The 16,265-nt window shown below is 52.3% G+C and overlaps 1 protein-coding gene across 3 annotated transcripts; it reads left to right on the top strand.

The window, feature by feature from the left end:
• The first annotated feature begins 685 nt into the window (after nucleotides 1–685).
• Nucleotides 686–2,884, top strand: MYL7 (myosin light chain 7). Of its 3 annotated transcripts, none has more exons than XM_077849918.1 (7): nucleotides 686–764; nucleotides 1,005–1,118; nucleotides 1,318–1,393; nucleotides 1,630–1,734; nucleotides 2,112–2,190; nucleotides 2,325–2,373; nucleotides 2,719–2,884. In XM_077849918.1, exons 1-7 carry the CDS (start codon nucleotides 729–731, stop codon nucleotides 2,818–2,820), a joined length of 561 nt encoding a protein of 186 aa, XP_077706044.1. In that variant the 5' UTR covers nucleotides 686–728; the 3' UTR covers nucleotides 2,821–2,884. The 3 variants fall into 3 exon arrangements, 2 of the variants coding, with proteins under 2 accessions (XP_077706044.1, XP_077706043.1); XR_013353246.1 differs by having other exon boundaries at nucleotides 714–842; nucleotides 2,112–2,220; XM_077849917.1 differs by having other exon boundaries at nucleotides 714–842.
• Nucleotides 2,885–16,265: the final 13,381 nt, after the last annotated feature.

The raw sequence follows: 16,265 nt of genomic DNA, 5'->3' as shown, positions 1-16,265 counted from the left end.
CTGTGTTCCTCCCCCCAGGGGCCGGCAGAGGGAGGCTGGGCAGCCAGTGGCCCATCACGTTTATTCTCCAAGGCCCCCAGCCCTTCTCTGCTCCACAGAGCAGAGGGTACGTGACCCCTGACTCTACAGCTGAGCCTCACAGGAAGGGCTCATGGCCACTCATGGGGACCCAAGGGGATGCTTGGGATCCAGGTAGTGCACTGGACTCCAGAAGCAGCACCCAAAGGTACTGTTGTGGCCACGGCCAGTGCCCATGGGTCTGGGGTGTAGGGGAGGAACCAGATGCCACAATCTTCACCCAAATCTCTGGGAATCCCTGGTGGTCTCTGGACAGAGACCATCCCCAGACCACCCACTGCCCTTGCCAAGCCCAGGAGAGGCCCACCAGCCCTCCCAAGCTGTCCTCCCGGGATGGGACATGTTCTGGGCTGGACCTGTGGGCAGCAGGGGAGACTTCTCATTCGGGGTGGGGGGGTACCTCAGTGGGCACCCAGAATGGCAAGAGCTGTGAGCCTGTGAGCTCTGCCCTTGTTGCTGCTGGATGGGTGGATGCCCGGATGTTACACATCAGGGGTCTAAAGGTCACCAGGAATGTGGCTGGAATCTGCCTGGGGCCCTGTCTTCCCCCAGCCCCTGCAAGGCTGCCAAGTTTGGGCCTGTCCTCTCCTCCTGTCCTTATTTGGCTCCCCAGGTGATAAGGCTGAAACACAAAAGGGGCTGAGGGCCCCATGCAGCCACCCAGCCAGCCGCCAGGAGAGAGGATGGTGAGTTCGAGTGGGGAAGCCAGAGTGGGGAAGCCAGAGGCCACACACTCCCAGGCGCAGTCCTCGGGGCTGGGGCGAGTGAGTGACTTCTGGGCTGGCCTTGGGCCTGGAGAGGGGGTCTCCAGAGATGGGAGGAGGGCCCTGGCCTAGGCTCTCCTGGGAATGCTCCAAGAGCGTGCCCGGGAACTGGGGTCTTTGGGGGGCCGGGGAGAGGACATCTCCCCACCTGCAGTGTTGCAGGCCAGCAGGAAGGCGGGGACCCGGGGCAAGGCTGCAGCCACCAAGCAGGCCCAGCGAGGCTCCTCCAACGTGTTTTCCATGTTCGAGCAAGCGCAGATCCAGGAGTTCAAGGAAGTGAGTGCCCCACTGCCAGGGGCCCAGGGCGCTCCCTGCCCACCCCACCCCCTGCAGCACCCCGTCTTTCTGTAGTCAGTGGTCCTGGCCCCTTGTTCCTTCCACCAGCCAGGACCCCTGCCCGCCTCTGGCCTTCCCTGGGCAGGGTTGGGCGGGGAGGGGGCTGTTCCCACATGGTGACCGTGTCCCCACCTCGCAGGCCTTCAGCTGCATCGACCAGAACCGTGATGGCATCATTTGCAAGTCAGACCTGCGGGAGACCTACTCCCAGCTGGGTGAGCCCGCTGAGAGGGCCCAGGCCCCCTCTGCCAGGCAGTGCTTCTGCCCCTTCCCTGCTCACACCTCCCTCCCCCTGGGTCTCCTCGTCCCCCACACCCCCCAGACTCCGCTGGTCACCGCACCTCCTCCCAGGCCAGAGCTGCTGGACTCTCCACTCGCTGTGACTGGGAAGGAGGGGATGCTGCTGGGACCCTGTGTCCACCTCATGCCCCCCACCCCCACCCCCCGCCAGGGAAGGTGAGCATCCCAGAAGAGGAGCTAGATGCCATGCTGCAGGAGGGGAAGGGTCCCATCAACTTCACTGTCTTCCTCACGCTCTTCGGGGAGAAGCTCAATGGTGAGCCTGGGCCAGGTTGGATCTCCCAGCCTGGAACCTGCCCCAACCCCTCCTGAACCCCAGCCAGACCTCAAGGGGTTGCTACCTCAAGGGGTTGCAACCCCACCCAGAGCATGTGGAGGTCTCCCCTGCACCCCAGGCCCATGGGCGCTGGTCGCCTCAAGTCCTGACTCACTCCCAAATCCCAGTCTCCTGGGCGGCCTGTCCACAGGGATGGCTGCTCCTGGCCTCTCTGAGCCCCGAGGGACACTTGGTGTCTGGGAACACCCTCCCACTTCTTCTGGGACGGGAAGGGCTCCCCTGCACCCTGGGGTCCTCCTGGGTGGGGCCGGGGAGGCTGGGGGCCCGGGTGCTCACCTGGCTTCCTCGGCTCCCAGGGACGGACCCGGAGGAAGCCATCCTGAGTGCCTTCCGCATGTTTGACCCCAGCGGCAAGGGTGTGGTGAACAAGGATGAGTAAGTGTGAGCTGCGGCCCAGGAGGCCCAGTGAGAGTGGCTGCCTGTGTTTGGGGCCTCTCTACTCTTTGGGGGCAGGCACTGGGCCATGGGAGCCTTCATCTCGGCCGTCGGGCCACCCCTGCTCTCCCCAGGTTCAAGCAGCTTCTCCTGACCCAGGCTGACAAGTTCTCTCCGGCGGAGGTGAGGACTCCCAGCTCCTTCAGGGGGGTCGTGCCCCGCAGGGCACTGGGGCAGCCTCGCTGACCCGGCACCCCTGTGGGCTGCATGCTGGAGCCCCAGAGCAGCCAGGACGTGCAGCCAGAAGGGAGGAGGCTGTGGGGGCTGGGCAAGCAGAGAGCAGACCCAGCTGTGCCCCCTACCCTTCCTCCTCCACCCCAGTTCCCTTACCGCCCAGAGTCAGCAGAAACACATGGAGTCTGGGTTTAGAGTTTGGAGCTGGGGGCAGAGGGCAGGGTGAGAGGCCACAGCTGTGGCCACCCCAGGCTCCCAGGCCGGGCTCCCTCTTACTGGTGCCCCCCGCCCCAGGTGGAGCAGATGTTTGCCCTGACGCCCATGGACCTGGCAGGGGACATAGACTACAAGTCTCTGTGCTACATCATCACCCACGGGGATGAGAAAGAGGAGTGACGTTGGCACAGCTGGGACTTGGGCCCGCCCTCGGGGACACAATAAATGCCGTTTCCGAACCTGACCTGCGGTGTGGCCTGTCTGTGACCGCTGGGGTCGGGGACCCAGGCCCCCAGCCCCCTCACTCAGTCCCCCCCATACTGTTCCACGACCATGAGCCACCGTATGCCCAGTTTACAGATGAGACACGAGGGCCACACCTCTAGGGGAGGGACTGGTGGGCCTTTGCAGGGCGTCTACCAGGCCGAAACCAACCATGTGCTGGGCTCGTGCTCAGCATCCTGGGGCCACTCAGCAAATGTTCTGCCCAGGGCCCCACTGGTGGGCAGTCCCTAGGCCCTCCAGTGGGCCTTCTGGCACAGGTGTGCATGTGTGTGTGTGTGCGTGCGCCTGCGGGTGAGCCTGCATGTGGCTATGTGTGCATGCGTGTGAGCCTGCGTGCCAGTGCATACTTGTGCATGCGTGTGATCCCACATGTGCTTGCATACGTGTGCGAGCCTGCATGTGTGTGTGCATGCGTGCCAAGTGTGTGCTGGGCCGTGTGTGGAAGACACTGAGGAACCCATTTAAAAACACAAACTTACTTCACTTTGGAAATGCAAGCAAGGTGCCAAGACCCACCTTGGGGGGGACCAGAGCACAGACTCCAGAGAAAGGAACTGGCCTCAGGTTTCTGGAGGGGTAAATGGCTGGGGTGGGGGTGGGGTTTTCTGGAAACGGTTGTGGTGTCCCATCCCCCCCTTCAGAAACCAGCAGCTGGAGGGGGGACATCCCTTCATCTTGGGAGCTGGAGGGCAGCAGGGGAGGAGGGAGAGGCTTGCCCCCTCCCCCTCCCCGCCCCAGGAGCCTGGCTGCAGCCCCCCAGCTGGGAGGCGGCAAGGGATGGGAGCTGAATACATCCCTGAAGGCAAAGCCAAAGGAAAGGCATTTTCGCCTGGAGAGGTGTTCAGGTTTTATTTTTATTTGGGACTTGGCAATTTTAATTACGATGTTGAGACTTGAGATGTAAAGTTACGGCACTTTCTCTTATTACACGTGATCACGAGAACTGGGGAACAGCCTGAGCCTTCACATGGCCCTGCTGAGTGAGGAACCTGTAGGGTGGGGGGAGGACCCCACCAGCAGGCCGTAGGACTCTCAGTCTCACACAGGAGTTCTGCTGGTTCCACAGACTGATTTCAAAAACTAAGGGGTAATTTCATAATTGAAGCAGTCTGCAGAGAAAAGTGAAAAATGCAGCAGATCAGAGATGACAGGTGTCATCAAAAAGGCGCAGAGCCTCTGGGGCTGGGCCTGGGGGCTGTCAGCGCTGGGGAGAGGGGCCAGGGTGCCGTCCTTACACCTGCGAGCACAACCGACCCCTTCTCTCCAGAGGAAGCCAGCTGCGCACCTGCAGGAATCCTTCCTGGCCGGCCCCTTGCCCCCAACACACAGGGTGGGACTAGAGGGCCACTTAACGCACGATTTTCCCAAATACAGGACGGTGCTACACTGCCTCTTTTTTACCTTTTTTTTTTTTTTAATTAAGATTTTATCTATTCATGAGACACAGAGAGAAAGGCAGAGACACAGGCAGAGGGAGGAGCAGGCTCATGCGGGGAGCCGGATGCAGGACTCGATCCTGGGACCCAGGGTCACACCTGAGCCAAAGGCAGACGCTCAACCGCTGAGCCACCCCAGGTGCCCCCCCAACCCTTTGCTTAGAGCATTCTCTTTAGAAACCTGGCAGTTCTTCCCCTTCCTCTTTGTGTGTCCATCTTTTCGAAAGCTACAGAAGCCTCGTGCGTGGCGGGTGGGCGGTTTCCGATGTTATCCTGAGATCCCATCAGCCCCCCAACCCGGAGCCCACCCCACCCCCGCTCCCCTGCCACCCGAGCTGGCTCGGTGGCCCTGGCGCATATGTGCTTCCTTGAACATGAACACCGCTGTTTAAGTTAAGGATGGTGCATGAGGGATGTGCGGTCCCCGGCAGCTTCGGGGGCCCAAACTAGTCCGAGGTGTCTGAGCTGACGCCGTTCCCTCAGCCCCGTCACCCAGCCTGCAGCTGGGACCCTCCCCACCGCAGGCTGACAGCGGGAATGTCGCAGTTTGCATGGGAGAGTCTGAGAGACGCTCCGAGTTTGTAGGGGAACCTAACGAGTTTGAGGCCTAGTTAATCACGGGTCTAGGGAATCCCTGGGTGGCTCAGCGGTTTGGTGCCTGCCTTCGGCCCAGGGTGTGATCCTGGAGACCTGGATCGAGTCCCACATCAGGCTCCCTGCATGGAGCCTGCTTCTCCCTCTGCCTCTCTCTCTCTCTCTCTCTCCCTCGTGTATTTCATGAATAAATAAATAAAATCTTAAAAAAAAAAATCACGGGGCTAGGGCAGCCCGGGGGGCTCAGTGGTTTAGTGCCACTTTCGGCCCAGGGCATGATCCTGGAGTCCCGGGATCGAGTCCCACGTCGGGCTCCCTGCATGGAGCCTGCTTCTCCCTCTGCCTGGGTCTCTGCCTCTCTATGTGTGTCTCTCATAAATAAATAAATAAAATATTAAAAAAAAAAACGGGTCTAAAAACGTGGGCATCTTCATTGCACCGAGCCTTCTAGACTCTCCTGGCCCACAGGTGGGGGTGTGGACGTGCACAGGCCTGGCCCCCGCCTCTGTCCCTCTGCACATGACTGGTCCTGAAGAAACCCTGCTCTGGGACTCGGTTTCCTCCTCTGTGCAGGAGGCTGGATTGGCACCAAGCACACCCCAGGCACAAGCTTTGTGAGTCTTAGGCCCCAGAGGAAAGTCTACTCTTCTCAGGCTCACCTGCTGCTGGGTGTGACCTGGTCAGGACCTGCAACACGTGGCACTTTTGTCTTCAAGACAAAGACTTGGGGACACCCGGGTGGCTCGGCGGTTGAGCATCTGCCTTAGGCCCAGGGCGTGATCCTGGAGACCCAGGATCGAGTCCCGCGTCCGGCTCCCTGCATGGAGCCTGCTTCTCCCTCCTCCTGTGTCTCTGCCTCTCTCTCTCTCTCTCTCTGTCTCTCATGAATAAATAGATAAATCTTAAAAAAAAAAAAAAAGACAAAGATATGTACCTTCTTCCACCGGCCTCCCTGGGACACGGCTGGCTGTGTGACCGTTCAAAGGCAACACGAGGAGAAATTGGCTTGTGTGTGACTAAAGCCCTGTTATTTGGAGTCTCTTGTGCTTGCAGCAGAGCCCACCTCTAACCGGTAGGGTCTGACCATCATCCCCACCTCACAGATAAACTGAGGCACTGCTTATCGGAAGCTGCAGAGCCAGGAGGCAGCCAAGCCGGGTCTGAACCTGCTCTGTGCAGACAGAGCCCAGAGTGGATCATGTGTAAGGCTGTCAGTCTGGGTCCTCAAGCCAGGAAGTCCTCACGTACCCAGGGGCTGAGAATGAAGAATCTGAATGACACCCGCCGCACGCTGGCAGTGCTGTCGTCTGAGGTCAGCTGGAGTGAGTCCCCAGGACACTAGCTCTGTTCAGACCACAGGCGTTTCCCCAGGACAGGTGCCACTCCAACACTTGATTCACCCTTTTGCCCAGATGTGCAGATGGAGGGACGTGTGGATGGACTGGGGGATGGGCTGGTGCCCCAGACAGTCTCGGGGTGCTGTCTGCTGAGATGCCCAAACAATTTCCTGGCATAAAGGGAGGAGGGCCAAGGGCAGAGAAAAGGAGCTGGTGTCGAGGGCCTCGAGGTGGCAGGTCCCCTGGAAGCCACGTGAGGGAAGGTGTCAGCACGTCAAGTGTCTGCAGAGCTGCTGCTGTCAGAGGTGCCTGTTTCCCTGTCAGGGAACCCGGGCCGGCTGGGCACCTGTTGGGCTCCAGCAGCCTGGTGGCGCTGCCCTTGCTTCTGGGAAGCCAGAGGTCACCACACTGAGACGAGGCCCAGCGGGAAAGCTCGTGTGACAGACGCACAGCCCTCAACCTCCCCCTGGGGCTGGCCGCTTGGGACAGGGCCTGCTGGGCCCGCAGCCTGGGCAGGAGACGGCCAGCTGCCGGCCACCGTGAGAAACGAGAGACCGTTGTTGCTTTAAGTCAGGAAGACACGGGGCAGAAAACGGGTGGTGCGTCAGCTTGTGCCGGGTCCTGCTGCAGACGGACTAGCATGACTGAACGCCACGAGGTATCAACCAAGAGTCCGGGTGCTTCCATTCATTTAGACCTTGGGCTTCAGGAACCGAGGCCAGCTCCAAGCAGCCCACCACTCGCAGACACCCAGCCCCGCGTGGGTGCTGGTTACAGACAGTAAGTGGCCAGCGTCCCTGATGGAGGGCACAGGCCAGAGGCGGCTGAGCCCGAAGGTGCCAGAGCAGCCCCGAAGCCTGCGGGGTCATGGCTCTGGCCTCCCTGGCTTCCGGCCCCAACACAGGTGCCACCTCCGGCGGGTTCCTGCCCAGGCGGCCCGGCTTCCGACGTGCGCACCTCCAGCACACGGCTGGCACGCAGCAGGGGCGGGGATGTCCGGGGCACGAAGGCGCTAATGTCACGAGCCTCCGGACTTCTGGAAGCGGAGGCCCGCAGGTCCACAGACCAGCTGCGCCAGGTGGCTTCTGTCCTGCTGTCGCCCTGGGCCCTGCCCCCGGGGTGGCAGCGCCAAGGAGGAGGAGAAGGAGACACCCACATCTGCTCCTCCTCCACCCTTCAGGGCCAGCTGGTGACCTCCCGCCCACTGTCCTCCCCATCTGTGGACCGTCCCCGCGGGGACAATGTGCAGAGCCACCGAAATGGAACTCTGTCGCCCTGGCTGCCCTGCTCTGCGTCAGCGACACCGCCACCATCCCGCTCCCCAGAACTGCCAGACCCCCCAAGGCACCCTGCCCCGCCGCCCCCTCCCGGGCTGGCCCGTCTGGATCACCCCGAGTTCCTGCCTGCCTTCACCCACGGCCCCCCGTGCCTCAGGCCACAGTGACTGGACTGGGAGGCCATTGCCCCCAGAGGGACACGACCTCCTCCCAATCCTCCATCTCAACGGGCTCAGGGAAAACATGTCCAGGCCAGGAGGGAACCTGCCTTTGCTGCCACCAGAGCTGCCACCTGCTGCCCGCCCCCTGCTGTAAGCGGCCCCTCAGAGCAGCTACAGCTCAAGCAGGTTCCCTTTGAGAGATGCCCACTCCTTCCTCCCTCTGCCCTACTCACTGGGCTGGGACCTCTTAAAAAAGTTATTGGGCCAGAATTTCTTTCTTTCCAAAGGGGAAAATAATCATAGACGTTGACAGCAGCGATCAACGTACCCAACCAGGGTCATGACATCTTTTATTTGCGGTCTCCAACGGGACCCTAGCTGAGCCTGGGGACACCTATCATTTATTCCTATCCGATCAGCGACCACCCTCTTTCTGGGGCAAAATCCCCAACGGATATTGGTAAAACCCACAGCACACCTCCCAACAAGATTCCAATAGATCCTTCACAACCCCTCCCTAGAATTACTCAACAGCCTATAAATAATTTATTTTTATTTATGATAGTCACAGAGAGAGAGAGGGAGAGAGACAGAGACACAGGCAGAGGGAGAAGCAGGCTCCATGCACTGGGAGCCCGACGTGGGACCCAATCCCGGGTCTCCAGGACTCGCGCCCTGGGCCAAAGGCAGGCGCAAAACCCCTGCGCCACCCAGGGATCCCTCAACAGCCTATAAATAAAGAAGCCCTGAGGGCGTCAAGCGCATGATAGAGAAGCCTCAGGGCCTTGCGATCCACCACCACCCCGCCCCCGCACTCATGCCTGTAGCACCCCAATCTCACCTGTGAGGAAGCCACGGGCTGGGGATCTCCGAGCAGCAGTAGTAACACCATTACCCCTCAGGACCCTGTTGTTCCTAATCCCCGCATGCTGCTGACACCTGTTCCCACTGACTGCAAATAGTTCCCAGTAATTGACCTGTGGCTACCTTCCTAGTGTTCCGGCCCATAAGGGCAGCCAGAATCTTTCCACCTTCACCTGGAACAACAGCAGCACACCAGGCAGTCACACCCAGCGTGACACACGGGGTCCTTCTCACTCGTCACAAACCTCAAAAGCTGATGAGGATGGCACACTGTTCTCTGCAGGCTCGACTCTTCCAGAACGTGGAGACGATCTGCTCTTCTGCTCCCTTCTCACACCTCCTCCCAGTAAGAGCATCCCCCACCCCTCCACCAAAACTTTTGGCCTTAAAGGGACATAAAGCCTCCAAAGAAAAAGTATAGTTTGCTCACATTGTTTTGAAGCCTAGAGCATCTGACCTCAAAACCAGGACTGCACAGCTGCTTGATGCTGATGGATCACCTTTTGAATCCCTGGGACAACGGCCAGAAAGCGCCTCTAACCATGCAGGAAGGATCTGCGGATGCTCTTACGTAGAGGATGAAAATGGCAAATGTGGTGCTGAATCTGCCCCTACGACTCCATCCTGAAGTCACGGAGGCAGCACCATTGGCTACTTCAGCCTGCTGTTGTTACCTGGGCTTGTGCCTTAGCTTAGGAGAAAGGTCTGGTGGCTGGTATGCCTCTGAGCGGCTCAGGACTTCAAACATTGTGCAAAACACCTGCAATGGGATAAAATTAAAAATGGGCTCTGATGGGGATGCCTGGTGGCCTAGCCGGTTAGGCCTCTAACTACTGATCTCACCTCAGGTTTTGATCTCAGGGTCGTGAGCTCAAGCCCTGCAATGGGGGGTTTAAAAACAAAAAGGCTTAACAGAAGGGCTTCTGTGTCCAAAGCTTATCAGACACCACACTTCCACCAGCTTCTCTGGCTGCCACGAAGGTTCCCGGCGTTCCAGACTCGACTCCCCGGAGGCCGAAGCAAACAACCCCATTGACACTTCTGCCAAAAACACGGCTCTCAAGCCAAACCTCTGTCGTGGTCCAAATAGACATTCTCCCAAATGATAATTTGGAAAAACTGACAAGCAATGCCTTACAACTGGTCCCAGAAGAGGAAAAACAAATTGGAAATCTAATAATTTTGGGATCCAGAGAACTCCGGTTTAGACCAAATAACAAACTAACCCAACTAGAAACTCTCAAATTCCCATTACTTACCACTGTACATGCATTAAACCACTGGCCTCCTGACAAAGTGGAAGCATTCATGAACCAACATTGATGGGAAAACAGAGTAAAGCCCACGACTGCCTCCCTCGTTCGTCACACCTTCCAAAGTATAAATGCAGAGGGGCCGGTTCATACAAATGGACTTCACACAGCTTTCCCATCTCATGGATTTAAACATGGTTTAGTCATGTTCCCTTTGCTCTCTCACTGGACCAAAGCTTGCTCTGGTAGACAGGCCAACTCCTCTTCTGTGGTTAAAATTCTGTTAGAAAAAATTATCCCCTGCCTAGGGAACCCTCTCACACTTTCTGGGTATCAGGGAGCCCACTTTACCAGTCAGGTGCTTCAAGACATCTGCACAGCCTGACTGGCTTTCTAATACCTCCATCGTGCACCATGCTCCATCCTCGGGGTTAATAAAATGCAGTAACAGCACTGTTTGGAATCAACTGGCAAAATTCGTAAAGAATTCCAAATACCTTGGCTCCACCCCCTTGGGAGCACACAGATTCTCACACTTTGAGGCAGTCCCAGGACGTACAGTACCCTTGATCCCTGGCTCCTCTGACCACCGGCTGATAAAAAGGGAGATCCCTCTCCCCAGTGTTCCCAAGGGAGAGTGACCTGAAGCATCACACACCTTGCAATCTGGAGATTTTGTTTGTTGGAAGAGACATCTCCAGAAAGACTCTTCAACCTCCCTGGAAAAACCCCTTATCAGGATCTGCTCACCAACCTTGTGCGGACACACTCCAGAGCGTAGACTCTTGGACTCGCATGATGCATCTGAAAGCAGCAAACCCCGACTGGCACTGTGCACCGTCTGGTGACCTGAGAGCACAGAATTCCTGGAATTGACGTGGATGAGATCTGACAAGACACTTGCCCAAGATGTTGGACAGGCCCATGTACCTTTACTCACTGTCATGTCTTCTCTCTCTTTCGTGGAAAGGAGGAAACCTCTTCTATGATTATGGCCTCTTGGAAACAGGCCTATCATCATCCTGAAACAATTATTTTTTCTCTTGCCTTTTCTGAAAAGTTAGAAGGCTCAGGATTCACAAGAGTTTCTTTCATCTGAACTATTATTAATGGACTCATACATGTTTTCAATAGTAGTCTGTAAAGTTGTAAATTCAGAGATCGTAAATTTACGAATATGGTTCCAAAGCGTTCTTTTGAGATAGTGATACTGTTTTAAAGCAACTTTGAAGTTTTCAGCTGTTTTACAAAAAGCTTATCAGCTGCTGCTTCATGTTTATACCCGCACCATATGTTCCCAAGGGTGCCTGCTTAGTACTCCTGTTGTGCTCTTGCAATACCCACTGTCCTGCTGCCATGGTCAACCCAGTGTGGAGTCAACCCCAACCTCGCGGGGAGGAGTCTGAGTCAGCGTAAATGCCAGTAAATATTTCGGTGGGTTACTTTCAGACCTGGAGTTCCGGTTTACAACCATCATACAATTTGGAATGATAGTGTTACTTCTCCTGCTTTGTATAATTAAGTTTTGTATTTCGTTGCCTGTCAAACTTTTAAAAAATGATGTACCTGGGAACCTGGGTGGCTCAGTCGGTTAAGTGGCCAACTCTTAATCTCAGCTCAGGTCTTGATCTCAGGGTTGTAAGTTCAGGTCCTACATTGGACTCCACACTGGGTGTGGAGCATACTTTAAAAAAAAAAAAAAAAGATCTACCGGTTAAGGTGATGTTGGCTCTATGCTTCAGGATGATCTCCACACTTAGGACCTTAAGCTCCCAGTTTACTCCAGTGGACTTTTGGTTTACAAGGCCCCTCCCCAATTCCTTTTCCTCTATGGAAGAACTGCCTTGTTCTCTGGACTCACACACGGTTTTGCTGTAGCTTGCCTGTCCTGAATTGCCATTCTGTTATTCCCAAATAAACTCATGTTTGCTGGTAAAATAACGGAGTTTTATTTCTAAAGTTAAAAGCAACAAGAGAAAAATGACTGATTACTTACAAGGGAAACCCAGTAATGTTATCAGCTGACATTCTAGTACACAAAGAAAACCACCAACCAAGAATCCTATGCCCAGCAAAAGAATTTGTTGAAAACAGACCTATTTTAAAAGAAATATTAAAGGGAGTTATTTAGGCTAAAAGCAAACGACCCAGACAGTAAATTGAACCCATATAAACAAAGAACAGGGGCACCTGGGTGGTTCAGTGGTTGAGTGTCTGCCTTTGGCTTGGGTTGTGATCCCAGGGTCCTGAGATCCAGTCCTGCATTGGGTTCCCCGCATGGAGCTTGCTTGCTTCTCTCTCTGCCTGTGTCTCTGCCTCCCTCTGTGTGTCTCTCATGAATAAATAAATAAAATCTTAAAAAAAAGAACAAAGAACAATGGTCATGATAACTATATAATTATAAAAGACACTACAAATATAGGATTTTCTCTTTCTTCTATTGACTGATTTTAAGAGAAATTTTTGGGCTCAGTTGATCAAGCATCCAACTTTTTTTTTCATTTATTTGTTTACTTATTTATTTATTAATAATAAATTTATTTTTTATTGGTGTTCAATTTGCCAACATACAGAATAACACCCAGTGCTCATCCCGTCAAGTGCTCCCCTCAGTGCCCGTCACCCATTCACCCCCACCCCCCGCCCTCCTCCCCATCCACCACCCCTAGTTCGTTTCCCAGAGTTAGGAGTCTTTATGTTCTGTTTCCTTTTCTGATATTTCCCACACATTTCTTCTCCCTTCCCTTATATTCCCTTTCACTATTATTTATATTCCCCAAATGAATGAGAACATATAATGTTTGTCCTTCTCCGATTGACTTATTTCACTCAGCATAATACCCTCCAGTTCCATCCGCGTTGAAGCAAATGGTGGGCATTTGCCGTTTTAATGGCTGAGTAATATTCCATTGTATACATAAACCACATCTTCTTTATCCATCATCTTTCGATGGACACCGAGGCTCCTTCCACAATTTGGCTATTGTGGACATGGCTGCTAGAAACATCGGGGTGCAGGTGTCCCGGCGTTTCATTGCATCTGTATCTTTGGGGTAAATCCCCAGCAGTGCAATTGCTGGGTCGTAGGGCAGGTCTATTTTTAACTCTTTGAGGAACCTCCACAGTTTTCCAGAGTGGCTGCACCAGTTCACATTCCCACCAACAATGTAAGAGGGTTCCCTTTTCTCCGCATCCTCTCCAACATTTGTGGTTTCCTGCCTTGTTAATGTTCCCCATTTTCACTGGTGTGAGGTGGTATCTCATTGTGGTTTTTTTTTTTTTAATTTTTATTTATTTATGATAGTCACAGAGAGAGAGAGAGGCAGAGACACAGGCAGAGGGAGAAGCAGGCTCCATGCACCGGGAGCCCGACGTGGGATTCGATCCCGGGTCTCCAGGATCGCGCCCTGGGCCAAAGGCAGGCGCCAAACCGCTGCGCCACCCAGGGATCCCCTCATTGTGGTTTTGATTTGTATTTCCCTGATGGCAGGTGATGCAGAGCATTTTCTCATGTGCTTGTTGGCCGTGTCTATGTCTTCCTCTGTGAGATTTCTCTTCATGTCTTTTGCCCATTTCATGATGGGATTGTTTGTTTCTTTGGTGTTGAGTTTAATAAGTTCTTTATAGATCTTGGAAACTAGCCCTTTATCTGATATGTCATTTGCAAATATCTTCTCCCATTCTGTAGGTTGTCTTTTAGTTTTGTTGACTGTATCCTTTGCTGTGCAAAAGCTTCTTGATGAAGTCCCAATAGTTCATTTTTGCTTTTGTTTCTTTTGCCTTCCTGGATGTATCTTGCAAGAAGTTGCTGTGGCCAAGTTCAAGAAGGGTGTTGCCTGTGTTCTCCTCTAGGATTTTGATGGAATCTTGTCTCACATTTAGATCTTTCATCCACTTTGAGTTTATCTTTGTGTATGGTGCAAGAGAGTGGTCTAGTTTCATTCTTCTGCATGTGGCTGTCCAATTTTCCCAGCACCATTTATTGAAGAGACTGTCTTTCTTCCAATGGATAGTCTTTCCTCCTTTATCGAATATTAGTTGGCCATAAACTTCAGGGTCCACTTCTGGATTCTCTATTCTGTTCCACTGATCTATGTGTCTGTTTTTGTGCCAGTACCACACTGTCTTGATGACCATTCTTCTGCATGGGATGTCCAATGTTCCCAGCACCATTTATTGAAGAGACTGTCTTTCTTCCAGTGGATAGTCTTTCCTCCTTTATCGAATATTAGTTGGCCATAAACTTCAGGGTCCACTTCTGGATTCTCTATTCTGTTCCACTGATCTATGTGTCTGTTTTTGTGCCAGTACCACACTGTCTTGATGACCATTCTTCTGCATGGGATGTCCAATGTTCCCAGCACCATTTATTGAAGAGACTGTCTTTCTTCCAGTGGATAGTCTTTCCTCCTTTATCGAATATTAGTTGACCATAAAGTTGAGGGTCCACTTCTGGATTCTCTATTCTGTTCCATTGATCTATGTGTCTGTTTTTGTGCCAGTACCACACTGTCTTGATGACCACAGCTTTGTAGTACAACCTGAAATCTGGCATTGTGATGCCCCCAGATATCGTTTTCTTTTTTAAAATTCCCCTGGCTATTTGGGGTCTTTTCTGATTCCACACAAATCTTAAAATAATTTGTTCTAACTCTCTGAAGAAAGTTCATGGTATTTTGATAGGGATTGCATTAAACGTGTAAATTGCCCTGGGTCACATTGACATTTTCACAATATTAATTCTGCCAATCCATGAGCATGGAATATTTTTCCATCTCTTTGTGTCTTCCTTAATTTCTTTCAGAAGTGTTCTATAGTTTTTAAGGTATAGATCCTTTACCTCTTTGGTTAGGTTTATTCCTAGGTATCTTATGCTTTTGGGTGCAGTTGTAAATGGGATTGCCTCCTTAATTTCTCTTTCTTCAGTCTCATTGTTAGTGTATAGAAATGCCACTGATTTCTGGGCATTGATTTTGTATCCTGCCACGCTACCAAATTGCTGTATGAGTTCTAGCAATCTTGGGTTGGAGGCTTTTGGGTTTTCTATGTAGAGTATAACGTCATCAGCAAAGAGGGAGAGTTTGACTTCTTCTTTGCCAATTTGAATGCCTTTAATGTCTTTTTGTTGTCTGATTGCTGAGGCTAGGACTTCCAGTACTATGTTGAATAGCAGTGGTGAGAGTGGACATCCCTGTCTTGTTCCTGATCTTAGGGGAAAGGCTCCCAGTGCTTCCCCATTGAGAATGCTATTTGCTGTGGGCTTTTCGTAGATGGCTTTTAAGATGTTGAGGAATGTTCCCTCTATCCCTACACTCTGAAGAGTTTTGATCAGGAATGGAAGCATCCAACTTTTGATTTCAGTTCACATCATGACCTCAGGGTCATGAGATCGAACCCTGTGTCAAACTCTGTACTCAGCATGGAGTCAGCTTGAGCTTCTCCCTCTCCCTCTGCCCTTCCCCCCACCCGTGCTCTCTAAAATAAAAAATAAATTTAAAAAAACTAATTTTAAGAAAAAATAAAAAATAATTAAAAAAAACTAATTTTAAGAAAACCTTGTAAAATAAGACATATATAATGTATTATTAGGCCTATAACATAGAGAAATATATGTGCAATATATTTGCCAACAAGAATACAAAGGATGTGAGGTGGGTGGAATCAGAGATGTAAAGGGATGCGTGGTAGTGTAGTAATATAATGATGTGTCATTGGATTTGTAATATAATATAATATAATATAATATAATATAATATAATATAATATAAAACAATAGGCCAAAAGTGAATAGAACCATATGAGTAATGTTCCTAAAGATTATTGGAATTAAACTAGTATAAATCTGAATGTGACTCTGCCAGTTAAGATGGATAAGTAAACCCTAGAGTAACCACTAAAAAACCTCCTCGGGTCACCTGGGTGGCTCAGTGGTTGAGAATCTGCCTTTGGCTCAGGGTGTGATCCCGGAGCCCCATGATCAAGTCCCAAATCAGGCTCCCTGCATGGAGCCTAGTTCTCCTGTCTCTGCCTCTCTCTGTCTATCATGAATAAGTAAATAAAATATTTTTTAAAAAATAGTAAATTGTCAATAGAGTATAAGTCATATATTTAAAAAAATCTAAAAAACTCCAGGTGCATTTCTGTAAACAATCTGAAAATGAAACTTTAAAAATCCAGGACGCCTGGGTGGCTCAGCAGTTGAGTGTCTGCCTTTGGCTCAGGGTGTGATCCTGGAGACCCGGGATCGAGTCCCACATCAGGCTCCCTGCATAGAGTCGGCTTCTCCCTCTGGCTGTGTCTCTGCCTCTCTCTGTGTCTCTCATGAATAAATACATAATTTTTTAAAAAAAAATCTATTTACATAGCATCAAAAAGAATAAAATACCCAGGAATTAGCATAACCGAGAATGTGAAACAC

Source organism: Canis aureus, chromosome 15 (assembly GCF_053574225.1).
Source record: "Canis aureus isolate CA01 chromosome 15, VMU_Caureus_v.1.0, whole genome shotgun sequence".
NCBI lineage: Eukaryota > Metazoa > Chordata > Mammalia > Carnivora > Canidae > Canis > Canis aureus.
Note: the sequence above shows the minus strand (reverse complement) of the source record. Positions and strands in the feature narration are given on the sequence as shown.

Coding starts and splice junctions, on each gene's coding strand:
- MYL7 (XM_077849917.1), top strand. CDS start 729: ATGCAGCCACCCAGCCAGCCGCCAGGAGAGAGGATGGTGAGTTCGAGT. Junction 1,119..1,317: donor AGATCCAGGAGTTCAAGGAA/GTGAGTGCCCCA, acceptor CCCACCTCGCAG/GCCTTCAGCTGCATCGACCA. Junction 2,374..2,718: donor ACAAGTTCTCTCCGGCGGAG/GTGAGGACTCCC, acceptor CCCCCGCCCCAG/GTGGAGCAGATGTTTGCCCT.